Genomic DNA, 27,604 nt, shown 5'->3' with positions numbered 1-27,604 from the left:
TTGGAAATAATGACTAATAGAATAAAAAAAGTCTATAATTACTAACTACACAACAAACAAGGTACATCTAATGCTTATTAGTGTTAAGTGAACCTCTAGTGATGACCCTATCAACTTCAGACTCTGCAGTAATTGTTGCCAATCCATCATCAATAGCTTTGCGTTTAGCAACATCAACCAAAGCTTTAAAACTGTAAGGTTCCCACACTGCTAGAGTTGAGAGGGACTTTTTGTCCAATAAAATGCCACTCTGTCTCAAAGACTCTTTGAAGTCATAATACTTGATATTATGTTGGCTACAAGCCGCTTCGATACGCGTAATCCACAACTGAAATCAAACACTAAAACAACTCCTTTTAAGTGAGCATCAAATTTACATCACGCATATCAAGTTTCTTGAGTTTCCTTCCCTTGGTGGCATAGACCAGTGCCCTATGGACACGACGAATGGCTAGGCTATAACAATTGCGTGAACGACCGATATAATGCTGCAAGAAAGTGAATTTTAGTATTATTAGGGTAAATTAATGAGTGTTTACTACTCAGACTACTTACAGCAGCCAATTTGAAAATTTTGCGTTTTCTCCAAAATTCATCGGGCCCCCGACTACGCACATAGTTAACCGCGCTAGTAAATACCATGTTTGATTTTTTTTAACTCAAGACTCAAGGAAATAATAAATTAAATAATTTTAATTTTTTTTCTAGGTTAAGTTTTTTGTATCCCTAACCTAATTCTATCATCTTCTGTAGCGAAAAGGCAATTGAACATTTGAACTAACCAGGTGTATGAGTACCAAAAAAGCTCATGCCTAGACTGGACTCCATAGAATACTTTTATTATGAAATCTGCCTTGTTGTTTTCTTCCTAGATCAAATGTTTAAACTGTTTTAAGCTTAGACGCAAAAAATAGGAATAATTGGAACTACTAGAAACATCTCTATTAGAATGTGATAATATTTTTAACCACATCACTAGTCAGTAGTCAATTTGCACCATCATGGCGACTGTTTTACATTTAAATGAGGTTAATTTGAAATTATTTCGAATATATTTAAATTCAACATTAAAAACACGAAATTTCAATTATTTAGCTACAAACAAGCATAGTTTATTAAAGCAAGCACCCGCTCTTTACCATCAACACAAGGTAAGTGTTACGTAACCTTTGTTTTTATGCATTAATTACATATTACAAGTGTAGTCATTACTTGCAAATACTATAATATAATCAACTTGATAAGGCTGTAAACCTGCTTTACTGGCTAATACTACTGTGCCTTAAAAATTGTAGGCAAAAGTCTCAAAAACTGAACAGGAATCACCAAAAAAAGTCAGTGCAAAAGTATTGTCTTTAGTTTTAAATAAAGTACCCGCTAGTTTACCAGCCAGCCAACCAGCTAGAGGATGTTTTCATCCTGGGGCTTCAGTTTTGTCAAGAGACACTATTCAGTTGGAGGGTGGCAAACCAGTAACTGGACAACAAATGATTGGGGCCATGTTACAGTATATATGGCCCCAAGACAACAAAGAGATAAGGGATAGGTGAGTTTCAGTTTTAGTCTAACTTGTCCAGACAGTGATAAACAGTAGCTCTAATTTACTTACAATTTAAGGGTGAAACTGGCAGTTTCTTTACTAGTAGGAGCAAAATTAATGAATGTTTGTATTCCCTTCATTTTCAAATATGCCATTGACTATTTAAATGTGCAATCTGGGTCTATATTGACAATGGATTCAGCTCCCGAAACAGTCGCCACAGTGACTACAAGCATACTGCTTGGCTGTAAGTAGCCTAAAAATGCAATTTTTAAAGCTACTGTCAGTTCAAACATTTTTTTTAGATGGTATTGCTAGAGCTAGCGCTCTTGGTTTTAATGAATTGCGGAATGCCGTTTTTGCCAAAGTGGCGCAACATTCCATAAGAAAAATCGCAAAAAACGTTTTTCTGCACTTGCATAATTTAGATTTGTCATTTCACTTGAGTCGGCAAACTGGTAATTTGTGTTTGAGTTATAGTTTCAAGCATTATAGAGTTGTACTTTAGGGGCTTTATCAAAGACAATCGATCGCGGGTCTCGTGGGATTAATTTCGTTCTTACTGCAATGGTGTTTAATGTGGTTCCTACTATTTTTGAACTGGCTTTAGTTTCCACTATTCTTGGTGTTAAATGTGGCGCAGCCTTTGCCGGTATGTTAATGGTGTCATATTTATTGCGATTGCCAGAAAAAAACTTTTTAGGTATATCTGTTGGTTGTGTGGCTGTATACGCGGCTTTTACTCTAGCGGTAACTCAGTGGCGTACCAAGTTCCGTATTTACATGAATAAAGCGGAAAACGAGGCAGGAAATAAAGCGATTGACTCCCTAATTAATTACGAAACAGTCAAGGTAAAAAAAAGGTGATCAATTCAGTTTTATTGCACTTTAAAGCCTCTTTCTTAGTACTTAATGATGGGAAAATTACGTTTCTGATTTAGTATTTCAACAATGAACGATATGAAGCGGATAGATACGATGAGGCATTGAAAAAGTATCAAGATGCTAGTCTGAAAACCAGCACTAGCTTGGCAATGTTGAATTTTGGTCAGAATGCTATTTTTAGTGCTGCTTTGAGTGGAATTATGATCCTGGCTGCTCAAGAAATACTGCAGGGTAAACAATCTTTGAGTTACAGAGTTTGTTTCTTATTTTTTCCTGCCACTAGGTAATTTGACTGTAGGGGACTTGGTTATGGTTAACGGTCTGTTATTTCAACTGTCAGTCCCTTTGGGCTTTCTTGGGAGTGTTTACAGGGAAGTCCGACAGGCTCTTATAGATATGCAAACTATGTTTACACTGATGGCCATGGATACACAGATTAAGGTTGGTTAGAGCAGTATTAAATTAAGTTTGTAGACGAGTGGTTGTTGTTTTAGAATAAACCCCAGGCTCCGTATTTGCATGTCGATTCTAAAACTACAAAAATTGTTTTTGAGGACGTGGGTTTCGATTACGGACCTGGAAAAAGTATTTTGAACGGAATGAATTTTACTATTGAACCGGGAAAAAAGGTTGCAGTTGTTGGTGGTTCCGGTTCTGGGTAATTTTTATGAGTTTAATTGATTAACAGGTGTTTTAAATATTTTTTTAATTCATATAGAAAAACTACTTTAGTACGTCTTTTATACCGGTTTTTCGAGCCGTCTAAAGGTCGAATTTTAATAGGCGGACAAGACATTCGAGACGTAGATTTGGAGAGTTTGCGTAAATCAATTTCCATTGTACCACAAGACTCCGTTTTATTCCATGATACCATAATGCATAATTTGCGTTACGGTGATTTAAACGCCAGCGAAGCTGAGGTACGTTAAGAGGTTGCTTTTATAAGTAAAGTGAAAAAGTTTCTGTTTAGGTATTTGAAGCAGCTAAAATGGCGGAAATCCACGATTCGATTATAAAATGGCCCAACGGCTACCAAACTCAAGTGGGCGAAAGAGGATTGAAACTATCAGGGGGTGAAAAACAGCGAGTGGCAATTGCCCGAGCCATATTGAAGAACTCTCCAATTTTGATTTTTGACGAGGCCACCAGTTCTTTGGATTCAATCACCGAACACGTAAGTTACAGTAGCACCCAAAAAAAAACTGTTATAAAAAGTTGTCTAGAATATTTTGAGGGCATTACGTAACGCCACCAAGGGTCGCACTTCCATAGTAATCGCCCACAGGCTTAGCACCATAATGGACGCTGATGAAATTTTTGTTTTTGAAAATGGGCGAGTGAGCGAACGTGGCACCCATCACGAGCTATTGCAAAACGTCAACAGTTTATATTACAGACTGTGGACGACACAAAATCATTCTGCTAAAGATACTATTGAATTTTTTGACCAAACGAATAAACAACAAAAAATGGTCTAATTTTTGTTTAACAAAATATGACGGTTTATAATTATTTGGTTATCTTTTAAATCCATTGAGGCTTCGTTCGATTTAATATATAGATTGGGACGTCACGTAACTTGCCAATATTGTAGTTTAACCAACTGTCAAGTTAGATCATTGTGACGTCACATTCCGCACTTCATAAGGCGCCAAAACGAACGAGGTCTCAATTAGATAATTACAAACGTTTGACGTCAATTAACACGTTAATCAGATCTTTTCTTTCCTGACAGATGTTCAATTAGTTTCAATTCATTCATACTGTTAAGAAAATTCTGACTTATAGTAATTCCATATGTGCAACATTAGCGCAAGTCCCACAAAACAAGCTAAAAACCAAAGTTTTACTTTAGTTGTCCTGTCAGAAACTTAGTTCAAACTCAAGTTTAAACTAGAAAAATAAAGTTACATTTACCATACAAATTAGTAAGAATTCCAAGTAAGGATTATTACGTTACTTAATTATGTTATAATAACTTGTTAAATTTGTAAATAGTATAAATTATATTTTTTTGGGGATGTTTTTGTTTTTCTCTATGGAACACTACAGAATCCATTTGAAAATTTGAAATATTTGTTAAGCTTTAAAAAGTCCTATAATAATGTCTGAAACTAAAACAACTGGTTAAACAAATAGTACCTTTTATGACACATAATAAATATCCAACAAATATATTTTAATATAATTACAAATATAGAACACTTTTTATTGTGTCACGTGTCCAAAAATCTCTTTTATTATGTTGTTCTGTTTGTGTTCGTCCAAACTGTCCACGCTATCCCCGTTATCAATAGCGCGCAGTGTAGCCAATAGTTTCTTTTTGTTTTCCAAGTTTACCAATTTTTTCTTATTCACCGTTTTGTTGCCTTCTATATCGGTTTGATCAACCTAAAATACCTCCTTGTATACTCTTCAGGTATCCAGGAATTGACGTAAAATGTTACCTGATTTTCGATCTGAAACTTGTGTTCTTCCGATAAGATTTCCTTGACGAAATCCATGTCGTCGTCCATGCTAAAAAACGAATGTTTCAGTTTTGTTTCCGCTTTTTCCGTCTGTTGGAACGATTCAAAGAGATTGGATGTGTCGTTTTTTGAACTTTTCAAGCTGTCTTTATGGAGCTCGATCACTTTACTGCAACTTTTGACGTTGGACAAAACTTCGGAACAGTAATTACCTAAAAAATGTGTCCCATGTTAAATGTAACGTAAACTTTAAGAAGATTTTACCCAGTTTTTTGTCGAATTCATTTTTGGAGTTTTCCGTTGCTTTCTGAATGGCAGAATCTAAGTTTTCCACCAATTCATCCACGTCTTTATCTGTTTCTATGCTTGACGCGTTGCTGTCGTCTCTCTTGTGTATATGCAACAAGCGGTCTACGTTTTTCTCACGGTGATTTAATTCACTAAATTGAGTTACTTCGAGTTGTGTTTGCTTCAAATCCACCTCCAAGCGTTCACTTTTGCAGGCTTCGTTCTCGTCTTCAAATGTGAGTTTTTCCAATTTCACTGAACTAGTTGGTCTGCTTTTAAAACTCCCCGGTCCAGAACTATTGCCATTTGATGGAAGTTTGTCTGATTGGTTGGAAAGTCTAGAAGAAAACTGCTATAACTGAATCATAATTTAATAGAGACTAACCTTTGTCGAATATTTTCCATGGGCGTTTTGAACCCATTCTCCGATTTTCGAGCTTGTAGATTATTATCACGAATCAAAGGTTCTAACTTCACTTCAGTGACTGGGGTTTGAGCTTGCATCACTTTGTCAGCACTGAAATTCCTTTTTACCTGGTAATTTTTCAAACAAGCTAATCCTTGAAATTTGGTGAATTTAGGGTTTCTTGGATGAACCGCGTTTTCTTTGGCCTGTTTAACAACATTTTAATACAAAATTAGTGAGTTTTACTAGCGACTTACGTCCAACAATCCACTAAGACGGTCAATTTCATCGAAAGCGTGCAGCAATTCCTTTTGGCATTGCTTGTGCTTTGCAATTTCTCCATTTAATCTTTGCTTGGACGTTTTGCTTTCCAGCAACAATTTTCTATTCAACATAGCAACTTGCTCGTCACTTTTTTGCAACTTAATCTTAAAGTCCTCCATTTGTTCCTTCAGTTTTTCCCTTTCAGTTAAGTGTTTTTCCCTGTTAAGTCTCTCCAAGTGATTAAGCTGCTCTTTTACTTTACTCAGCTCTTCCTCTTTCAGTTTCAGTTGATCGCTCAGCTCCCTTACGTTTTTCCTTAACGTTTTATTCCTCTCGGATAAAGCTCGAATTTCTTCTTCATGAGAATGGATCAACCTGGGCAAATCGGCGTTGGTGTTTTCGTATTTGGATAAAGCCTTGTCTTGCCGTTTTTGCAATGTTTTTAGTGTTTGATTCTCCCGATTTAGCTCGGCCAAGTGGTAGTTAGCGTCGTTTAGTTGACTTTGTAGCTGTCTTAGCTTCAGTAGTTTGGCGGACATTACCCGTTGTTTTATCGGATTGTTGGTTTTGTGATGAGTGGGTCGGAAACTGTACGCCAGTGGATTCATTGGTTTCCGTCGTTTGAAAAAACAGCTTGAGTTTGAGGTGCAACTGGTGTCACATGATTTACTCCTAATTCAATTTTGTTAAATGGTACAAGGGTCTGAAGGGTTAAAAACTTACCTGTTTTCAACCACACCGCTTTGGGGCGATGATTTCTGACCGGAAACGCTGCTTGCACAACTTGTCGAGGTCATTTTTATGTTCCCTTTTATAAGTTTTTGATCGATTCAACCACGCAAGAAGAGCATGAAAATCACCCCTAATTCGCGCTGACCCCGCAATAAATTGACAATTAAAATTGCAATGTAAAACGTCAGTTTGTGTTCAAAAAGAAAGGTTGCCATGCAACGATTAATCGATCAGTTTTTAATAGGGACACGTTCCGAACCTGAATTGTCCACATGTACTGTAAAAGAGTCGTTTTACTATAATATCTGAATAAAACAATCTTAATGCAGTAACAACATCTATTTATTTAATATTGACACTATAAACTACAGTATAATTATTTTCGAAACAATAAAACGTTGCCACAACCATTCAGGTGTACTTTGCTTCATATAATAATTTAAAAAAAAAAACATAAAATCTTGAAGACAGTTTGGAGAAAAACATTCAGTAAAAAAAGAACACTCAATAATATAGAGACTTAAAATAATCAACATAATATTATTACTAATTATTATTAATACTTTCGAATTTAACACGAAATGAATTTGAAATATGACCTGTACATCTTCCGTTTTTAAATTTATTTACCATATCTCTCTAATATGGCTTTTCTTTACACTTAAGTATACTCGGCTCTACCTACAAAATGGCTACTTTTTGCATCACATTTTAACGAGTTATTATTGTCTGATAAACTAAGGCTAGAAGTTCTTCATATTTATAGTGGGATGAGTAACTTTTTGCTAAATGTCATGACAATTTAAACTTGAAAACGTTGCCCAATCTGGGCAATTCTACAACACTGCAGAATACCACAATAAGCATAATTTAACACTTAAATAGTTCTGACGGTGTCAGATCATTGTATGTAAACATTTTCTCACTTTCTTAGGAAGCTAAATATTTGTAAGGGAAAAACAGCGATAAACTTTAAAATTTCCGTTTTAAACGGGACAAGAAACCTCGTGCAAATTGGGTTGAATTATACCTCCAGGACCAGGTAAAATTGTTTTACCCTCGTTTAGAAATTCGTCGACAGCTCTGGCGGCTTGACGACCTTCAGATATTGCCCATACTACTAAAGATTGGCCTGAAAAACGACAATTTACATAATTTTTGATAGTCGTTAATAAAAAAAGCAATTAACCTCTTCGGCAATCCCCAGCAGCAAAAACGTTAGCAACACTAGTCTTATAGTCTTTAGTGCTGAAATTCGACCTGGGATCTAACTCAAGATCCAATTGGTCCCCAATTGCCTTTTCGGGCCCTAAGAATCCCATAGCCAGTAGAACCAAGTCCGCCTTAAAGACTTTTTCAGTACCAGGTACAGTATTCATCTGCCAACGGCCTGTGTCATCTTTAGTCCACTCTACGTTCACAGTTTTCACTCCTGTTTAAGTAACATTTTTACTTCTGTGTGTGAAAGTGTTAGCGCTGAAATTACCGTTAACATGTCCGTTCCCATCATCCAAAAACTCTTGGGTCATAATACTGAATACGCGAGGATCAGAGCCAAATCTTACTTTAACTTCCTCGTGACCGTAATCCACGCGGAAAATCCTCGGCCATTGTGGCCACGGATTGTCCCCCGATCTTTTAGGACTCGGTTGAGGTAAAATTTCAAACGTGGTGATGGAGGCGGCGCCCTGCCTCAGCGAGGTGGCGATGCAGTCACATCCGGTGTCACCGCCTCCGATCACAATCACGTGTTTGTCTTTGGCGTGTGGTCCGTCATGATTGCCGCCCAACTGTTTTTTTTGCCAGCTCTCCAAAAATTCCATAGCAAAATGAATGCCATTCAGTTGACGCCCTGAAAGTTATAGAAACAGAGAGAGTGACAGTTTGATTTATACAGTGTGTCCAAAATAAGGAGTGGATATTGAAAATAGTGAGAAATACAGATTTTGACGTTTAACGCGCTGAGTTGCCAAATGATGTTCTTTATAGTACCAAACACAATTTTTTAATAAATTTAGTCTTTTCATATTTGTGACTAACACAATAATTAGCTATTACCTACTGCAATAAATAATAACTATTAACTGTAAATACACTTAATTGGGTCACGTTTGTATCCAATCTGGATTCTTTAAATAACTGAGTGTGTAACAACTAATCCCTTAGCAAAACAAATTCAGTTTGAAAACGTCAAACTCATTGATGACGTACAACGGCCGAATTAATGCCGACGACTATAGTGGCGCTCCTTATCCTAAACTAACTAACCAAAAAACACAAAAAGAACATCACTATCTTATTCTTAAAAAAAATACAGATTTTTTATATTTAATTTGGGAGATACTACAAAATAAACTTACCTGGTAAAGGTAAATCCCGTGGCCATGTGGCACCCGTACAAAGAACCACCGCGTCATACTCTTCACTCAATTCTTTGGCTGATATATCTTTGCCCACATTTACGTTGGTCTTGAAGTCGACACCTTCGGCGGCCAAAAGATCAACTCTCCGTTGCACTACCTGCTTGCTCAGCTTCATTGTCGGAATACCATACTGCAACAATCCTCCGATTCTATCGTTTCTTTCGAATACCGTAACACTGTGACCGGCTTTGTTTAGTTGGTGGGCGCAAGCCAAACCGGCAGGTCCACCACCGACCACCACCACCCTTTTCCCACTTCTTACAGGTGGAATTTGTGGCACAATCCAACCGTTTTCGAACGCGTGATCGATTATTGCGCATTCGATGTTTTTGATAGTGACGCTCGGTTCCGAAATACCTAAAACGCAAGCTCCTTCGCAGGGAGCCGGACAAACTCGTCCAGTAAACTCTGGGAAATTGTTGGTTTGGAGGAGTTGGCTTAGAGCCTGACGCCACTGATTTTGGAACACTAACAGATTCCACTTGGGGATGATATTTCCTAGAGGGCACCCATGCGTGTTTGATTGACAGAATGGAACTCCACAATCCATACATCGTGCTGCTTGCACCCTCAAACCTTTGCGTACGTGTTGAAAATTGTAAATTTCATCCCAGTCTTTCATACGTTTATCAGCGGGACGATACAGTCCAGTTTCTCTAGGGTATTTCATAAACCCTCGCACTTTATCTAAGGCTCTTTCAGCTTTTTTCGGTTCATGCGCATCTCCTAAAGTGTCTTCAATGTCTTGGATTTTCGGCTCGTTTGGTTGACTAACCGGTTGGTCAACTGCAACTTTTTGTTTCAACGCCCTCTGGTATTCGTAGGGGAAGACTTTAACAAACTCCTTCATTCTTGTATCAAATTCTTTGATGAGAGTGGTAGCCACAACGCTACCAGTCAGCTCCTCAAACTCTTTCAGGAGCTTCTTAACCAGCATAACGTCATCACGGTCTTCCAGCTTGCACAACTCCACCATTTCCATGTTGCATTTGGTGGAAAACTTCCCATCAATATCCCACACGTAAGCAATTCCACCGGACATTCCAGCAGCAAAATTACGCCCAGTCAGTCCCAAAATCAGGATTATTCCCCCGGTCATGTATTCGCAACCATGATCTCCAACACCCTCAACAACAGAAACAGCTCCGGAATTTCGTACGGCAAACCGTTCGGAAGCAATACCACGGAAATAAGCTCTACCCGATGTGGCACCGTATAGGCACACATTTCCCACAATCACGTTGAGATGGGATTCGAATGGTGACGTTTTGGGGGGGTAAATCACGATGCTTCCTCCAGATAAACCTTTACCAACATAATCGTTGGCGTCACCCTCTAATGTTAGGTTGACACCTTTGGCTAGGAAAGCACCGAAACTTTGACCGGCAGATCCTATCAATTTGACGTTGACTGATTTGTTGTCGGGCAATCCGGCTTCGTGGTACTTGAGGGAGATGTGATAGCTCAAAGTCGAACTGAAACACCTGTAAAATTGTTTATTGTAAATGATTTTAGATGAATAGGGATTATAAAATAGTAACTTTTACCTATCTTCGTTTCTAATCTTCATTTCAATATCCACCGAGTCACGGTCGCCTTCAATAACTGGTTTAGCCAATTCAATTAATTGATTGTCTAGTCGTTGTTCCAACTGAAAATCTTGACTTTCAGAGCCACCCTTAATGTTAACACCGGGACGCATGTGTAGTGCATTTTGCAGTATCATGTTTAAATTAAGCGTCCTGGCTTTGGGTGATCCAGTTTCGGCGGCTCTTAGCAAATCGGTCCTTCCCACTAACTCTTGATACGTCCTCACTCCCAACTTGGCCATGTTCTCTCTAACCTCTTCAGCTAACATAAACAAATAATTGATCACGTGCTCGGGTTGCCCCGCAAATTTTTTCCTTAGCAACGGGTCCTGAGTGGCAATTCCAACGGGACAAGTGTTCAAGTGACACTTTCGCATCATTGTGCAGCCCATAACGATCAAGGGAGCCGTGCTTAATCCGATCTCATCCGCTCCTAGTAAAGCTGCCACCACCACATCAAATCCAGTACGAATTTGGCCGTCTGCTTGCAACACAATTCTGGACCGTAAATTGTTCAAAACTAATACTTGATGAGTTTCAGCTATGCCTAGTTCCCATGGTAGTCCAGCGTTTTTAATTCCGGTCCAAGAACTAGCTCCAGTACCACCGTCGTGTCCCGATACAACAATATGCTCGGCTTTACCTTTAGCCACCCCACTAGCCACCACCCCCACCCCTACTTCGGATACCAATTTCACGGAAATCCGCGCTCGTGGATTGGCGCATTTCAAGTCGTAAATTAATTCGGCCAAATCCTCGATCGAATAAATATCATGATGGGGCGGAGGGGAGATTAAACCAACCCCGGGCACTGAATGTCGGGTTTTTGCTATGCTTGGCACGACTTTGTAGCCAGGCAACTCTCCACCTTCTCCCGGTTTTGCACCTTGCGCCATTTTAATTTGTAAGTCATCCGCATGCGCCAAGTACGATGAAGTCACACCAAATCGACCAGAAGCGACCTGTTTGATTGCTGATCTTTTTGAAGAGTCCAGATAGCGTTCTTCATCCTCACCACCTTCACCTGTGTTGCTTTTCCCTCCCAGCTACATCACAAATTAAATTATAAGACCGAAAGCACTCGTGACCAATTTAAAATACCTTATTCATGGCAATTGCTAAAGTTTCATGAGCCTCCAAGCTTATAGAGCCAAAACTCATAGCACCAGTGGCAAATCTTTTTACGATTTCCGCAGCCGGTTCGATTTCCTCTAAAGGTAAGGGTTCGTCAAGTGTTCTCAGTTCAAAACGGCCACGTAGTAGACAGTTTTTTACCTTTAAAAAGCAACGAGAAAGTCGTAAACAGCAGTTTTAAATTTTTGAACATTTACCGATTCCATAGTAGATTCAACGAAACGATTGTAAGCATTTCGGTTTTTGCTCACTGCCGATTCTTGCAAAGATGCAATACTGGCCGGATCGTTGACGTGTTTCTCGCCTCCGGCTCTCCAGTGATATTTTCCTGCATCGCGCAAAATTATAGTATCGCAACCGGTTTGGAAAGCGTTTTTGTGCCTTTCGAAAGCTTCCGCAGCTAACAACTCCAAATTGACACCACCTAAAGTATTGTCAAACCCAATAAATCGACAACAAACTAGTTAAGATTGTCTTTTTGTATGGTTCTGTAACGTTCTTGTTTGATAGTAGGTTAGTGGGGATGGTCTTGCAGGGAAGAGCCAAATAAAATTCGTATCAAAAGTACACTCAAATTTGGCAAACGTTTTGGTCCTAAAATTCCTAACAAACTTCTCAAGACATGTATTCCAATAAAAAAATCATACATGAGACGAATTTTATTCAATTAATTTACACCCACAATACTGTTCTTGCGGTCTAAGTTTACCCGTGCGTCATCCCCCTGTAATTTAGAAGTAGACATGCATTATTGACTTCATCGTTGTCTATTGTTCACTTTCAGAAAGGGTAAATATCTAAGTGAATGTCTTCCAAAACAAACATTTACTGATTAGCGCTTCTATTTCAGTCATTGTCAGTTTGACAACCATCGAAATTTATTTGATTTGTTTACTATTAATTCTTTTCCGTTTCTTTGTGTTGTTAATCATTTGTAAAGTTTTCTATTTACCACACCACCCCAGTTCTTTTAAGAGCTATTGTTTCTACGCTTTTAACATTCTGTAAGTACTTTCATATTATTATTAATATTTTTATTTTTTTTATGTCGGCTGTCACGATCTAACCAAAATTGGCACAATTACTAACCTGTTTTGAAAAAAAAGTGGGAGTGTCTATTATGGTTTTTATTTAGCCATTTGGTTTTTCGTAAATTCGGAATTACTTACTATTTCAGTATTTTTTTAAAAAAGTCTGGAAAAATTCTCCACATACAAACCCAGCAGTTAATTCTTAACCTTTGTGAATACTTTGAATTGGAAAAAACCAATGGAGGACCTTTAGAAGCTTTATCATCTGTTCAGGAAGAACATAAGAAATTTTAACACCTTACATATTCTCACTGATGTATTTTTTTTGATACTAGAAGGTTGTAGCTGCTTTGAAAATTTCCCGCAAAACTGTTTATTCGATTCGGGAAAAGCAAGCAAGTAATCTTATGATTTCCTCACCTAGAAAACCTAAATCGAGACGTTATTGATGGGTCAAGACCACTGATTTATTTGAAAGCATTAAAATGGGTGTTCGAAATACATTATATGATATGTACAACGATAGTATGTTAATAATAGTAAAATATATCTACTTTTGTAAGAAACATCTATTAACATTTCATTGTTTCCAGAGGCTGAGATTTTTGGGTTGCATTATAGATTTTTCATAAAAATTTCTTATATGAACACAACAGGTTTGTTGACGAAAACTTGATTTGATTCATATGATTATAAATGACGTAGCCTTTGTGACGCACGGGTAAACTCACTCCGCGAGAACAGTACCTCCTCTATTTAGTTCGAACTTACCAAGCCTTGAAGGGGTTCCTTTAAAGCATTTCTCTATCACATCCTCAGCCAATCCTACCGCTTCGAAAATTTGCGCTCCTTTGTACGACTGCAACGTAGAAATGCCCATTTTGGCCATCACTTTACTGATGCCAGTCTGCATGGCTTGCGCGTAATTCAGATAAATGGCCTCATCGGACAGACCGGTATCGAGTACGCCTTGGTCGCGTAAGCTGGAAGCCAACTCTAATGCTAAATAAGGACATATAGCGTCAGCACCGTAGCCCAATAAGACGCAAATGTGGTGTACTTCGCGAGCCTCCCCGCTCTCCACGAATAGCGCCACTTTGTTTCTGCGCCGCGTCTCGATCAAATGATGGTGGGTTGCACCTGAAACTCACACTTGAAACTTGGACTAAACCTGAAAGTGGATGATTTCTAACCTAAAGCCAGCAAAGAGCTGATTGGAATTCGGTCTTTGCTAGCCAACCGGTCGGAGAGAATGATTATTTGATTGGTTTTGGCGGCTTCGTCGGCTTCTTCCAAAATTTCCTGCAATTTCTTTAAGAAACCTGGCACTCCCGTGTCCACTGGGAAACTGATATCAATCACGTGAGACGACCATCCTCTATGTGTGGTATGTTTGAACATTTCCAGGTCGATAATAGAGATGACAGGGTTTTTAAGCCACAAACGATGAACCTGCAAGCTTAAGCTGATTACCACCTTCAAGTGAAAATAACAGACTGTAGAACCTGTTCTGAGCTGGGTTCTAAAATATTTGATTCCGGTCCCACAGGGCAGTGCAAGGACATTACGACCTTCTCGCGGAAAGGATCAATGGGCGGATTAGTGACTTGCGCGAACAACTGTTTGAAATATTCATATAGTAATGGGGCAAAGTTTGACAAACATGCCAAAGGGGCGTCATTACCCATACTTCCCAAAGCCTCTTTTCTAGAAACCCGGCGTGGTTGAATTTTATCTACGCACGGACGTACAGTACTCACTTATTGTTAATCATAGGCAGTAAAAGCATGTGAATGGTTTCGGTCGAATAGCCGTATAATGGTAAACGTTTGTCACTCAGTCCACTCGGTTCATATTTTGGTTTAAGCTGTCGTCCTGAGTCTAGATGCGCTTTTCGTAATTCTTCCATAGTAATCTGTACGCAAAAAAACATTGTAAACTAAGAAGAAGCACATATTTATATCAATTTAGTGTTTCTTGAATTCAAGGAAATCATCAATTTTCATCCTGACTCAATAATAGTAAATTTCAAGCATGCAGCGCTGTAAAATCAACAAACTTGAAACACAAAGCATTATTTGCAAACTCTCGCACAAATCGCAAAAACAACTGTATCAGTTCAAATATTTTATCGCAAGTTAATGAAGTGTTTGATTGATTTAAGTGCAATCGGCTTCAAGGTATACAAAAAGTTCCGGTTCGAACTCAAGTTCACATGTTTGGTTATAAAAAAAAACATTATAGAATCATCATTAGCAACAAATAAATTAAAAACACCACAAAGGGATTAGTTTCACTACATAACTCACCATCTGAAGACGCCGCAAAAAACCAAAAGAAAACAGAATTAGTACAATATACAGATACCTAGTATACTACTATAATATTACAGATACCTTGTTGACTAACCGGGTAAATAAAACAAAGTGAACGTGAGGGGTTAAAAATTACCTGCTCTTGCAGCCACTCTCTATGGGGCCTGGACTGTGAAATATGCAATTTCAACTCTACATCCTGAATCATAGACTTTTCGACTGTATCAACCAACAGCATTCTACCGGGTTTCAGTCGACTTTTAAACACTACATTGGCCGGGTCTACATCGTAAACCCCAACCTACAATCGAATTAAAATATACTTTTTTTTAAGTTTTGGCTAAATGCTTGATTGAGATACCTCACTAGCCATAATCATCATATTATCTTTGGTAATGTAGAATCGAGAGGGTCTAAGACCGTTACGATCTAGGACAGCGCCGATATAGCGGCCATCGGTGAAGGAAATCAGAGCCGGCCCGTCCCACGGTTCCATGGTACAAGCAGCCCATTGGTAGTAGTTGCGTTTCTCCTCCGGCATCGTTGGATCATTTTGCCATGCTTCCGGCACCATCGTCATTACTGCCTTATTAACAAAATATGATGAGAGATGACATATTCACTTAAAAAAAACAAAATACTTTGAAGATCAAAAACTCACTTCTGGTAATTTACGTTGTCCAGCATGAACCAAAAATTCTAAAACACAATCGGCAGAGCCACTGTCCGATAAATTGGGCTCAACCACCGGATACAACTGCTTCAACTTGTCCCCAAACAGTTGATTCTTCATCACACCCTCTCTGGCTTTCATCCAATTAACGTTACCACGAAGAGTGTTGATTTCACCGTTATGGGCAATCATCCTAAATTAAATTTGTATGTTATATCATGGGACAATTTAAAACTTTACATACCTTAACGGATGAGCCCTTTCCCAACTGGGAAACGTATTGGTACTAAACCTGGTGTGCACCAAAGCTAAATAAGTATCATACAGAGGATCGGCTAAATCGGGAAAGTACACCCACAGTTGATCGGAAGTCAGCTGACCTGAATGTTTAAACACTGCATTTGCCCAAAACGTTATTTTTGATCATCTCACCTTTGTAGACTACAATGCGCCGACTGAAAGAGCAAATATAAAATCTTTTGCCCGGTGCTGGAATCTCATGACTAGCCCGTTTTCTTAGCACGAAAATCAGCCTGTCCAATTCCTCTTCGGTGGCGTTTTCCAGAGACGGCTTGGGCGCCACAAACACCTAACCACCAGTTAAAAGTTCTATCATAAAAAAAGTACTTTAACTATTACCTGTCGCATAAATGGTTCAGAACTTTTGGCCACAGCTCCTATGGCGGAATTGTTGGTTGGTACGGTACGCCAAGCCAACACGGACAGATCCAGTTCCTGAAAAATTCAAAAATTTAGTCCTAGTTTAGGATTTTGTTGGATGATATAGTTACCTCTGCCAGAGCACCAAACTTGTTTTCCGAGTCCTGATGATGCAACTTGTCCAGGAAGAAAATTCCGGTGGCGTAGCTTCCAAAAGGTGGTAATTGGACATTATGTTCATCTCTAAAAAGGGGACAGTTTTTTTAGGTTTTGATGGAAACTATAAAGTTTTTCTGTGCAATAAACTGCCAATATTCCTGTGAGTAAATTTAAATGGATCAAGGCTGTATTGGAACTTTAGCAATAACACCCACACAAATGGTGCCAAACTTTTGTAATTTGATTTGTAAATAGTGGTTCTCTGACAATTTAGATCTCAACAAATCGACGAAATACTAAAAGGAATTTCTACGCTAACCTTAGAAAAGCTATTAATAGTCCCTGGCAAATCCATTCATTGAATTTAATTTTAATTAAATCGTTTATAGAGTTGGTACATTTTACAATTGCAAACTTGTCATTTATAGCACCTGATGGTTCATCAAGTTAGTACCCAACTAGGTGACATAAACCGGATATTTTAAAACGCAGTTCAGCAAAAATGCGTGTGCACAATCGCATAACTTGAATTGTTATTGTCTGAATACCACTGACTGGTCATTTTTTTTTTAATTGAATTTACATAAACTTGGATGGAAAATTGGTGATTACGATGTAATCATGTCAACAGTTCCGTCTGCTTATTGTGAATTAAATGACATCAGTATATGTTTTTCATTAGATAATGATTTAATTGGTTTGTTTCGATGAATTAAACTTTACAACGCTATTATACAACCGCTACTTAGTTAGTACACAAAAACAAACACTTTAGTTATTACCTTGCTGATATGGTTTTAATTAGGTATTTTGACGGTTATCGAATGTATATGTAGGTAAACTTTTATTGCTAGGTGTTGTTATTTTATTTGTAGTAAAATCACTTACTTAAGTATTGCAATATAAAAATCATGGGGTATAGCAGTGAGTACGCCGGCCCCATCACCGGTGTCATTATCGCAGGCGCAGGCCCCACGATGGTTCATAGACACTGCAAGACGTTGCGCATCACGTACGATTTTTTTGTCTCTTCTGCCATCGATGGCGACCACAAAACCAACACCGCAAGCTTCTCTCTCGAACGTGGGGTCATACAGGCCCTGGGCGACCGGGGCCTGCCACGGAGTTGCCATCTAATAACTGAAACAAACGATGAACTAAATAAAAAGATAAATTTCATTGGTCTAATAACACGTTGTGCGTATTTTTAAATTTGAGCAAAAAAAAGACAAGGGAATATTCCACTTTGACACCACTAGGCAAACATAATTAAAGTGGATTGTTTGTCTCGATTTTTACATCAATTTATTGCGGTTAAGGTGTGTAAAACATCTCTCCAGCTAGCAAGAGTGGATTGGCCTCCACAATTTGCAAATCTTAGGGTTTTTGTCTCTTTCAATTTCTAGTATCAAGACTAATTCTATCTCAGTCAAGGTGACTAGTGTGAGAGACATGGCAACGAACTTGACTTTGATTAAAATTATGTCACTAGATTAAGCAATATAAATTTTACAGACAGACAATTGAACAGATTACATAATAACCAATCACTGATCATCTTACTCTGGACATCATTAACCGATTAACAATGCATCAATTATGATAACAATATTGTTAAACATGAATAGATTTAAAAAGATTTATACCTAATCAGTTGAGGATTAAGTGCGTTATGGAAAATCCAAAATTAATTTACGATTCATTACAAAACATACCAGAAAGGTGCACCGATCATAAACCTTTTGTTTTGGCAACCTGAAAAACGAACAAACACCTGTCTGTTGATAAATCTAACTAGCACAAGCCTAGGTACGACGTCGTATCCAAAGCATATTTAACAAGTACCCTGACGATGTTACAAAATTAAATTGATCCTTGATACTTTTGCGTTTTTTCTTTTTTAGATCGCCAGTTAACATCTACGCTAAATATAAGTTTGGCGCCATAACATACTTTCTTTAAACTTTCCTTAAAAATTTGGTTGAAAAACCAGGAGAGGGCTGATATTTCACATACGTTAATATGCCAAAAATATAAATAGTTTCCATGTAAATCCAGACAATTGCACGACACGTGAACGACTAAAATATAAGCGGTAAACAAATGCATTCGATAAACAATATTATACAACAAGCGCAATGTAATTTTGAAATACGGATAATTATTTCAACTGCGCAATAGATTTGTATCTAAACATTGAATATAACATTTTTTTAGTTGAAACCAGTACATTATTCATCAAATTAGCAACTAGTTTTTGCTAATTTTGGATAAAATTGAAAAACCCAGCAGTGACATTGAACGTGATGAATTAGATTGCTAATAATTATGCATGTAGATGTCTCTAAAAACTATAAAAATATTAAGGTTATTTAGATGTAGGTTTTCAATAATTGCATGTCGAAATTCAATGCCAAAATACTCAGAGAATGATATTGTACTAGGATTCTACCTATAACTCCAGTATGTTTTCCAGTTATTTTGGTTTAATGATTTTACCTTTTTAGTTATAAGTAAAACAGCACTTTACTAAATATACTATGTATAATTCTGGTTATAACTACAACATCCATATTATATGATGTTATCTAAAGATTAAATTGGCTAGGGTAAAGCTTAATACCTACATGTGTAGCATTTGCCTAAATCTCAGCACAGAGGGTAGGTAGTTTGTGATTGGTCAAAAAAGAAAAGCTTTCAAGTTGCTGCTTTTTTTGACCAATCACAAACTAGGAACACTGATGTGATGTGTTGTAGACTTTAGGCCACATTCGTTTTCTAGCTTTTTGATGTCACGATGACGTAATTTAGCAAATCCATACTTTGACCCGAGGTTTGACCAACTGTCAAATTACGTCATCGTGACGTCAAAAAAGCTCTGTTTGCTCCATGGACCGTGAAAACGAATCCTAAATTTTCAACTTGTCAAAATTGACATTTACATTGAAATTTGAAACATATCAAGGTCAAATTAAAATTACAGAGTAATTAAATTTTCAAAACAGGTTAACTTATGAGAAAAGTTATTCAAATTATAAGATTTTTTCTGTCATAGGTTGCTATTGATTTTTAGGTGGGCGCTGCGCGTTTGCCCTACAACCATCCTGGAGTTTGTGATTACAAATCAAGGGGATTATGATTATACACTTCCAGAGAGTCCAGACTGAATTACACCGGCCTAGTTATCGGTTATGTGGGTGCCACCCGGAAAGTTGTTGCTAGTTATTTTTGGATCGGCTTTTCTGGATGAAGCCGGCTTAATATGGCTCAATAAAAATGCCATATAAACTTACTCGAAATACCCATAAATTTCTTACCCAGGGAGTCTAAAGTCGAAACACTTGCAGAAGTTTAATAAAGTTGCACACACACTAAATGGAAACTCTGGATCGTTTACTAATGTAGAGGAAATTAAGCCGGTGAAACTGAATTGGAATTTCGTGTTTACCGTAGTACTGACCACTACTGATGCCGAGCAAATGGTAAACGCGTAATCGCAGATTATCAAAAAAATTCGGGAGCGACACTAAACATAAACGTACACCACACACGAAATCTTCCAATAAACTGAAAAACAAAATTTTTTTAGAGAACTGTCACAGTTAGCTTTATTGAGCATGTGCGTGCGTAGCACAGTCTAAGCCTTCACCCTGCTAGTTTGATATGTAATTGGCGTTGAGAATGTGACTTGATTTGAACAAAGTCTATTTAAGATAAGAATGATTACAAGAATATGTATGTTCGTGTCACTCTTTGATTGCATTACTTAGGCTAGACAAGGATACACAGCCAATGTCAATCAATTTATCAATTGACGTACGTCACAGTTTTGAGTGAAGTTGTTGTTTGTCAGTTGTGACAATTTGTTGTTATGGTTACCAAGTAACAAAAACATAAAAATCAACAAAAATTAGTGTCTTTTTATTTAATTTTTGCTTTATTTTCAAGTGAATTTTTGTGGTATTTATCAACTGAAGAATATTGCTTCCGAGTCCTCCGACTGCAAATAATAGTTCAGACATGCTTGGAAGCTTAAAAATGGTATGTACATAAAACTTTAATATCAAGTACTTAATTAATTTACTAATTATTAAAAAACTTATCTTGTATTGATAATGGCATTTAAATTCAAGAAGCATTTCGTATGCAAAGTGCAAAGAGAGGGGAATAAACCACTACTGTGGTACCAGGCACTTTTGATTTCAGCTTGAGTATTGGGGTCAACTTTCACCTGTGCTGATGGCCACTTTCTGAGGTCCAAAAATATTAATTACAGTTTGATCCACTACAGCCAAAATGTCTTTATCGAAAATTTTAAGTTTCAATTCGCTGTGCTTAATAAAATTGAAATTATTCGTGCCAGTATCATCCTCAACAGTGAAGTGTGTAAGGGTTTTAGGTGATGCAACCACAACAAGGAATTTGTCCTTGTCGGGCGTACGGGGGGCTGAATTGGCCCAGGAGAAAAAGCCAGACTGGAATAGGGCCGTAAGTGAAGCTGAGAAAATTGTGGGCTACCCAACTTCATTTTTAAGCTTGAGATGGTTGCTCAGTGATGAAATTGCCAATGTAGCTTTACATTTAAGGAAGCTGGTTGGATCCAATCATCCTCTGTTGAAAACAGCTAAGTGGGTTGATTAAAATAGTAACAAAAATTTTGTTGTTACCCTGGTTTGAGTGGTTTTATAGTGACCTTGATGGAATAAATTCACAAACAAGGCTGCTAATTCTTGTTTATTTAATGTTATCATGCTAAATATATATTCAGAGGATTGCATTGGCCTTGAGTCAATTTTAAGAGACATTTATTTATTTTTGTTTTAATTTTAATTTCCTAAAACTAGTAAACTAGTTATTTTAAAATTTAATCAAGCTTATGCATTCTAGAGGTTTGCTTTACAATGGCAAAAACAACATGCAAGCTTGGGGTTTAATTGTTCTGTTATTATCAAAAGCTGCAGGACATTCTGCTGATATCCCTGATTTGGAGCAGGACAAAGCGGCCGGTAATACCTGCCATTTGATTAAAAATTCTGGCAGTGTACTACTGATTTTTTTAGGCGTGTTGCACAACCAAAGAGCTTTAGCTGAAGTCACGGAAATGATTCGTACAAGTCATTTAGTGCACAAAGGGCTGGTTAATTTGCAACCCCCTAACAATGTGGACGCGTCTGGCAATATGATATTTGGTAACAAAATCGCCTTGTTGAGTGGTGATTACTTGTTGAGCAACAGGCGAGTTACTCATTATAGCAACTGGAAACTTTCTTAAAGACAAACATTACAGTTGTATAGAGTTGGCTAATTTACGGAATCAGGATTTGGTGGAGTTGATGAGTTCGGCTGTCCGAGATTTAGCGGAAGCGGAATTTGTTGGGCCTAGAGATAAGCAAAACAATCCATTGCCGGCCAGGCCAAAACCTGACCAAGTCGAGTATCGGCAATTTGTGGAGAATAATATCGAACCTTTAGTGGTTAGCGAAGCTCTAGGAAACGCCCAAGCTGAATGGACGTTAAGGCATGTTTTAAACGCAGGTGATTGTTGGTCATGGAGGTTTATGATAATTAACATAGTTAAACGATAATGATGTGTAGGTTCTTTATTGGGAAAGTCATGTCAGGGGACTTTGAAGCTAGCTGGACACACTGAGGAAATGCAAGGCAAAGGCTATTTGTTTGGGAAACATTTAGCTTTGGCTTGGCAGGCTTGTTTGGACAGAGAACCATTCCAACCAGGTGAATTTTCTATGATCAGTTGTAACTTTAACACAAATTGGTATTCATTTCAGGTTCTACAGGTTCTTTTAGTCTAGTATGCGCTCCGCTTATGTTTACATTACAACACAAGCCGGAACTATACCAAGAAATTGAGAAAGGACTGGATAGTGTGGATGATGTCGATTATGAGTTGCTTAGAAATGAGGTATTAAAGTGTTTCCATATTCCGAAATTGCAAAACATGATAGCAAACTCTGTTATGTTTAGGTTCTAAAAGGGCCCGGATTGGATTTGACCAAGAAACTGCAAAGGGAACACTCTCAAGCAGCTTTGAAAGTGCTGAACGAACTGCCTACATCTGACGCACGCACTGCCCTAGCCAATATCATAGCGGCGGTGCAAGAATCGTAACAGCAAAAGTGTCTGTTTGAAAAATAAAAGCAAAACAACCAGGTAGGTAAAATGTTTTTGTTTTAAAAGATTAAGAAACAAATATATAACAATCATTTTATATGTAGATGCATTTACTGTGATAGATTTATTTTATTACGTTTTTTATTGTTTAGCATACTGAATGACATCAATTTAAAATAATCATTAATTAAGAGAGTCTAGGTGTATTTTTATATGGTATATACGTAAAGAAGTGTATAATTTTTCAATTGCAAAATGATTGAGAATTAGAAATACATGTAATTTTCTAGGTTACGGTTAAAATTAGTTTTCTTAATACCCAAAAAATAATTATTTATGTTTGGACACTAACTATTTCAGTAACAAAAATCCTGATTGTTGCCTAAGGGATAGTCATGACAGAAGTGTAGTATTTGAGTAAATCACAGCACAGTGGGTAGTTATTGTGATTGGTCAAAAACGCAATTTAAACTTGAATAAAGCTTAAAAAACTAACCTAAATAAAAAATGATCACAGCACATTTACTATATTTTGTAAGGCCATTCTGGCGTCACTCTCCTTCATTTCTTCCAGCACTTCTAACGTTTTATCCACAAATTCCCGCTTAAGTTTCCGCGTTTCTTCCATTCCGGGTCCTTGCCGTACGACTGTCATTATCTTCTGGAAATCGCATTTTGAAGCGTCCACTGATCCCTTCAAAATTTCGCTATAAAAGTCCGGATCGTGTTGAAGGTGAAATAAAACCGGGGCTGAGAAAAATATAGTTATTGGATGTTTAGTTGGTTTGTTTCAGCTTGTTACCAGCAATCAAGCTGAAAGGCCCTGAACGATTTTCTTCGAATATTGCCAGGTCATAGTAGGCTTGCAAGGCCAAAGCTGTGTTTCTTCCTATCAAATATCCGCGTTTTTGACAGTCTTCAGGATGATTGGCTAGTTTCAACGCTCCCTGACAACATTTAGCCAGCAAACTTGCATTACCTAAAAAGGGAGTGTCACTCTGACAACAATTTTAATCTGTTTTAAGGCGTACTTAAAAAGTTTCTTAAAATCCATTCAGCTTTGGCATTTCCGAGAGCTTCACTTATTTTTATTGCATCAGGACCAAACTGGTCGTTCAGATTCAGCTCTGACCTGGACGGTAAAGGCTTTGCAGGTAGTGGTCTACTTTGCTTATCTCTGGGTTTAATAAATTGAGCCTCTGTTAAATCTCTCAACCCTAAGGCCACTAGTTCCGTTACTTCCTGATTTCTTACACCCGCTATTTCTTTAAAACTGCTGGTAAGCAAGTAGTCGCCTAAAATTTGACGCCAAATTACACTTTTTTAGTGAAATATGTTTGAAACTTACCTGTAAGTAAGCTGATTGTGTTACCAAAATTAAGATTTGAATACTTTTCCAAATCTTTAGTGTAGATATTAAGCACGCTGTTATGCAGAATATTGCTAGTTCGGATCATTTCAGTTACTTCCGCAACCACTCTTTGACTGTGCAGAATCCCTGGTAGAAATGTATTACGTTTTAGGTAAATAAAAATGTGTATATACCTGCTGTAACATCTTTATCCATGTCGGCAAAATCCTTGCCCAAACCACCAGCTTTAGAAACCAACAAAACAATCAATCCCCAGGTTGGGGTTCGGTCCCCAATAATTAAATCTCTATATGATGGACACAATCAAACCAAAACTAGTATAGTATAATAAATTTGCTACCTCACGGACGCCAGTAAGGGGTGATTAGTTCCTATTAACTTTTTGAGGTGATTGGCAACATTAGCCACTTCATCGTTTAACAACCATCGCAAACTCAAAAAGGACGTGGGATAACCGATGATTTTTTCCGCTTCGCTCACCACTTTTTTACATTCCGCTTCCCGTTTCGACTGCCTGACACTGTTGGTGGTGGAATATAAAGAAAATCGGCTAAGTTGCCGTGAGTTAAACCGTTTGTACCAAGCCATGTTATAACTAAACTCTCTATAGGTCATGCTAAAACATTTGTCACACGCTGAGAAGTCGGCTTAAAATACAAACACGTGCGTGTGCTGACGGTTAGATAACGAGCAATTAGTCTACCAAGATCTTAAAAGGATTAATTATTTAAAAACATGTTGTTTTTGACATTGTGTTTGACATTAATTTTGCGTTTTTTGACTTGAAATTGTATTGAAAAAGCCCGTTTTTTGTTTTATTCCTATGGATCTGTGTGGATATCTAATTATAATTTTTTCTATTTAAAGTTTTCAAGGACTACAATCATTACTTGCCAAGTTAATGTAGTGTTGTTTACTATAACAGGTATTTTGCTGGCTAAATAATACAGGCCCAAAGGATCAATAATAGCTGTGCCCTACTAAAACTGGAGTTGCTCAGTAGTGTAGGCCTTTTTTTATCTACAAATAGGCAGCATTTCCAAATTATTTCTCTTAGAAAAATACTAATTTTTACAATGAAACAATAACCATTTTTATTAACAATAATAGTAAAATTTACAAAACATTTACTATATTCTGCAAAGCTTGTTTTGCCTCAGTGTCCTTAAATCCATCAAGAACCTCCAGACATTTATTAACCAATTCCTGTTTCAAATCCTGGGTTTTTTTAATTCCAGGCCCCTCACCCACAATTTTAAATATCCTATCATAATCACAGTGTCTAACATCATCAGAGCCTTTCAAAAGTTCTGAATAAAAATCTGGATCCTCTTGCAAATGAAACATTATAGGAGCTGTAATTTGTCTTTTTATATTTATTGAAAGTTTTTTGTTTTAATCCTGTACCTGATATTAAACTAAAAGGTCCATGTACTCGTTCTTGAAAAATTTCCAGGTCAAAATAAGCCTGCCAGGCTAAAGCTAGGTTTCTACCAAATAAATAGCCTAGTCTTTGTAGCTCTTCTGGATGATTGGCTAATTTTAAGGCACCCTGACAACTTTTAGCCAATAAACTCCCACTACCTGCAAGGCAATTGTGCTTAAACTTGTTTAACTGCCACACAGATGATGTACTAACTCAAAAAATGTCTTAAAACCCACTCAGCCTTGGCATCTCCCAGTACTTCATTTACTTTAAGAGGTTTTGTACTATATTCATTAGGCACTTCAATACCTACAGATTTAGACAGTGGCTTAGCAGGCAAAGGCCTATTTTGCTTATCTCTGGGGTGGATAAACTCAGCCTCCACCAAATCTCTAAGGCAAGCAGAAATCAACTCATTCACTTCTTGGTGCTTTAAACCTGCCAATTCCTTGAAACTACTACTAAGCAAATAATCTCCAGTGAGTAAACTCAAAGTATTCCCAAAATTTAAGTCTGAAAACACTTCAGTGTTTTTATCATTAATATTTAAAACACTGTTGTGCAGTAAATGGCTAGTCCTGATCATTTCAGTCACTTCAGCAAGAACTCTTTGTTTATGTAAGATACCTAGAAAACTACTACTCAACTACCAAACTATAATTTCTTCATAAAACAACTACCTGCAGTTGTATCTTTATCAATGTCAGAAAACTCATTCTGTAGACCGCCAGCTTTCGAAACCAACAATACAATCAAGCCCCAGGAAGGCACACGGTCCCCAATTAATAAATCTTTTGCAGTGGCTAGTAAAGGATGATTAGTTCCAATTAGACGTTTTATGTGGTTGGCTACATTCGCCACTTCGTCGTTCAACAACCACCGGAGGCTTAAAAAGGACGTGGGGTAGCCTACAATTTTTTCCGCTTCATTTATAGCTCCTTTGCAAACAATTTCCTGTTTGGATTGGGTGGCTAATGCTTGACTAGTCGAGATTTGCGGTATATAAGTGAAGTTGGAAATACGAGAGGCACGGTGAAACTTCAAAAATTGCATTGTCGATACACTAGTTTGTTCAGTTGAGGCTGGGTGTTAACAATCATTATAATAATTAACAATTTTTGCTCAAAAATGTAGTTTTATTTATATTACCGATTTTTTTAAGGTTAGAATTTGTTGAAGTGGTATGGTTACGCGCATAATCCTAGTCACGTGGCTATCCTTTTCAAAAGTGGTTTAATGTCATGTGTTACAATAACTACGAATGACAGTTATCATCTGAAAAACGTTCAATCAATCGAAGTCAAAATCAGCTGGTTGTACAATGTGCATGTCTCTGAGTAAATAAATAGTAAATATTTTGGTGATTTCTTTCCTGATTTGAAATTAGTATTTTCCAAGTTTTGACGGTAAAAATGTCGAATTCTAGCAGATCTAGCGATATGCCTGGCAATACCGAAGACGATGAACTTACCCTACCTAGAGCAAGTATTAATAAAATGATTAAAGAATTAGTACCATCAGTGAGAATAGCAAATGAAGCCCGTGAACTGGTATTAAACTGTTGCACAGAGTTTATTCATTTACTCAGTTCAGAAGCGAACGAAATTTGCAATCAACTGAATAAAAAAACCATAAACGCGGAACACGTTTTAATGGGTAAGACTTCTATTGTCCATATTCTATCCTAAGCAAAAATTCCATAAAAACTATCTCAGCTTTGGACAAATTGGGGTTTGGTGACTACCACGCAGAAGCTGAGGCCGTTTTAAAAGACTGCAAAGCGGTGGCGGCAAAACGGAGAAGGCAAAGCACCCGGTTGGAAAATTTGGGTATACCTGAGGAGGAGTTGTTGAGACAACAACAGGAACTTTTTGCCAAAGCCAGACAGGAACAGGCCTACGCGGACCAACAACAATGGGAACAATTACAGGCTGCCGCTCAACAAGCTCAATCATTGGCCATGGCCACAAATAGTGATGATCAGGATGATTATTCTTGATTTTATGGACTTTTTTAATGTTATACATTTATTATATTATTATAGCTTAAGGGGCGGTATTCATTATAAAGGATTATTTTATTCTTTTGGTGAAGTTTCTGGATTATT

At 37.5% G+C, this 27,604-nt stretch overlaps 8 protein-coding genes across 12 annotated transcripts; 3 read left to right on the top strand and 5 right to left on the bottom strand.

The window, feature by feature from the left end:
• Positions 1-17: 17 nt before the first annotated feature.
• On the bottom strand, positions 18-16,947 carry mRpL20 (mitochondrial ribosomal protein L20). Its single transcript, XM_081986718.1, has 4 exons — positions 16,938-16,947; positions 556-684; positions 378-488; positions 18-328 (listed from the first exon to the last, which is right to left on the bottom strand). Exons 2-4 carry the CDS (start codon positions 640-642, stop codon positions 68-70), a joined length of 459 nt encoding a protein of 152 aa, XP_081842844.1. The 5' UTR covers positions 643-684; positions 16,938-16,947; the 3' UTR covers positions 18-67.
• LOC145733736 (iron-sulfur clusters transporter ABCB7, mitochondrial-like) lies at positions 982-4,446 on the top strand. Its single transcript, XM_081986697.1, has 12 exons — positions 982-1,151; positions 1,296-1,546; positions 1,618-1,787; positions 1,846-1,998; positions 2,049-2,192; positions 2,244-2,392; positions 2,482-2,656; positions 2,709-2,866; positions 2,920-3,083; positions 3,144-3,345; positions 3,396-3,599; positions 3,649-4,446. The coding sequence occupies exons 1-12, from the start codon at positions 1,002-1,004 to the stop codon at positions 3,901-3,903; spliced, it is 2,175 nt and encodes a 724-aa protein (XP_081842823.1). The 5' UTR covers positions 982-1,001; the 3' UTR covers positions 3,904-4,446.
• On the bottom strand, positions 4,553-6,782 carry LOC145733738 (uncharacterized). Its single transcript, XM_081986701.1, has 6 exons — positions 6,575-6,782; positions 5,845-6,523; positions 5,567-5,793; positions 5,158-5,519; positions 4,873-5,105; positions 4,553-4,816 (listed from the first exon to the last, which is right to left on the bottom strand). Exons 1-6 carry the CDS (start codon positions 6,646-6,648, stop codon positions 4,634-4,636), a joined length of 1,758 nt encoding a protein of 585 aa, XP_081842827.1. The 5' UTR covers positions 6,649-6,782; the 3' UTR covers positions 4,553-4,633.
• Positions 6,908-20,124, bottom strand: LOC145733735 (uncharacterized). Of its 3 annotated transcripts, none has more exons than XM_081986694.1 (20): positions 19,885-20,124; positions 17,456-17,707; positions 16,540-16,651; positions 16,388-16,483; positions 16,181-16,337; positions 15,993-16,128; positions 15,737-15,941; positions 15,437-15,661; positions 15,212-15,376; positions 14,521-14,675; positions 14,266-14,467; positions 13,954-14,212; positions 13,532-13,900; positions 11,927-12,153; positions 11,697-11,870; positions 10,554-11,641; positions 8,944-10,490; positions 8,070-8,435; positions 7,773-8,015; positions 6,908-7,715 (listed from the first exon to the last, which is right to left on the bottom strand). In XM_081986694.1, exons 2-20 carry the CDS (start codon positions 17,698-17,700, stop codon positions 7,570-7,572), a joined length of 6,117 nt encoding a protein of 2,038 aa, XP_081842820.1. In that variant the 5' UTR covers positions 17,701-17,707; positions 19,885-20,124; the 3' UTR covers positions 6,908-7,569. The 3 variants fall into 3 exon arrangements, with proteins under 3 accessions (XP_081842820.1, XP_081842822.1, XP_081842821.1); XM_081986696.1 differs by lacking the exon at positions 19,885-20,124 and adding an exon at positions 18,521-18,536; XM_081986695.1 differs by lacking the exon at positions 19,885-20,124 and adding an exon at positions 18,283-18,400.
• A 301-nt stretch (positions 20,125-20,425) lies between these two features.
• LOC145733739 (all trans-polyprenyl-diphosphate synthase PDSS2-like) lies at positions 20,426-23,002 on the top strand. Of its 3 annotated transcripts, none has more exons than XM_081986703.1 (8): positions 20,426-20,608; positions 20,967-21,195; positions 21,455-21,573; positions 21,628-21,802; positions 21,855-22,102; positions 22,163-22,303; positions 22,357-22,490; positions 22,553-23,002. In XM_081986703.1, the coding sequence occupies exons 3-8, from the start codon at positions 21,483-21,485 to the stop codon at positions 22,694-22,696; spliced, it is 933 nt and encodes a 310-aa protein (XP_081842829.1). In that variant the 5' UTR covers positions 20,426-20,608; positions 20,967-21,195; positions 21,455-21,482; the 3' UTR covers positions 22,697-23,002. The 3 variants fall into 3 exon arrangements, with proteins under 3 accessions (XP_081842829.1, XP_081842830.1, XP_081842828.1); XM_081986704.1 differs by having other exon boundaries at positions 20,959-21,195; XM_081986702.1 differs by lacking the exon at positions 20,426-20,608 and having other exon boundaries at positions 20,701-21,195.
• LOC145733740 (all trans-polyprenyl-diphosphate synthase PDSS2-like) lies at positions 22,740-24,997 on the bottom strand. Its single transcript, XM_081986705.1, has 6 exons — positions 24,412-24,997; positions 24,245-24,357; positions 24,048-24,197; positions 23,731-23,994; positions 23,502-23,678; positions 22,740-23,449 (listed from the first exon to the last, which is right to left on the bottom strand). The coding sequence occupies exons 1-6, from the start codon at positions 24,684-24,686 to the stop codon at positions 23,211-23,213; spliced, it is 1,218 nt and encodes a 405-aa protein (XP_081842831.1). The 5' UTR covers positions 24,687-24,997; the 3' UTR covers positions 22,740-23,210.
• A 142-nt stretch (positions 24,998-25,139) lies between these two features.
• Positions 25,140-26,675, bottom strand: LOC145733741 (all trans-polyprenyl-diphosphate synthase PDSS2-like). Its single transcript, XM_081986706.1, has 4 exons — positions 26,178-26,675; positions 25,711-26,124; positions 25,479-25,655; positions 25,140-25,426 (listed from the first exon to the last, which is right to left on the bottom strand). The coding sequence occupies exons 1-4, from the start codon at positions 26,548-26,550 to the stop codon at positions 25,188-25,190; spliced, it is 1,203 nt and encodes a 400-aa protein (XP_081842832.1). The 5' UTR covers positions 26,551-26,675; the 3' UTR covers positions 25,140-25,187.
• Positions 26,676-26,806: 131 nt separating this feature from the next.
• NC2beta (negative cofactor 2beta) lies at positions 26,807-27,590 on the top strand. The gene is made up of 2 exons (XM_081986717.1): positions 26,807-27,153; positions 27,213-27,590. The coding sequence occupies exons 1-2, from the start codon at positions 26,910-26,912 to the stop codon at positions 27,494-27,496; spliced, it is 528 nt and encodes a 175-aa protein (XP_081842843.1). The 5' UTR covers positions 26,807-26,909; the 3' UTR covers positions 27,497-27,590.
• Positions 27,591-27,604: the final 14 nt, after the last annotated feature.

This window comes from Ips typographus, linkage group LG9 (genome assembly GCF_016097725.1).
Source record: "Ips typographus isolate SLU linkage group LG9, UJ_Ityp_2.0, whole genome shotgun sequence".
NCBI classification, from domain to species: Eukaryota; Metazoa; Arthropoda; class Insecta; order Coleoptera; family Curculionidae; genus Ips; species Ips typographus.
This window is presented reverse-complemented; position numbering and strand designations above follow the sequence as displayed.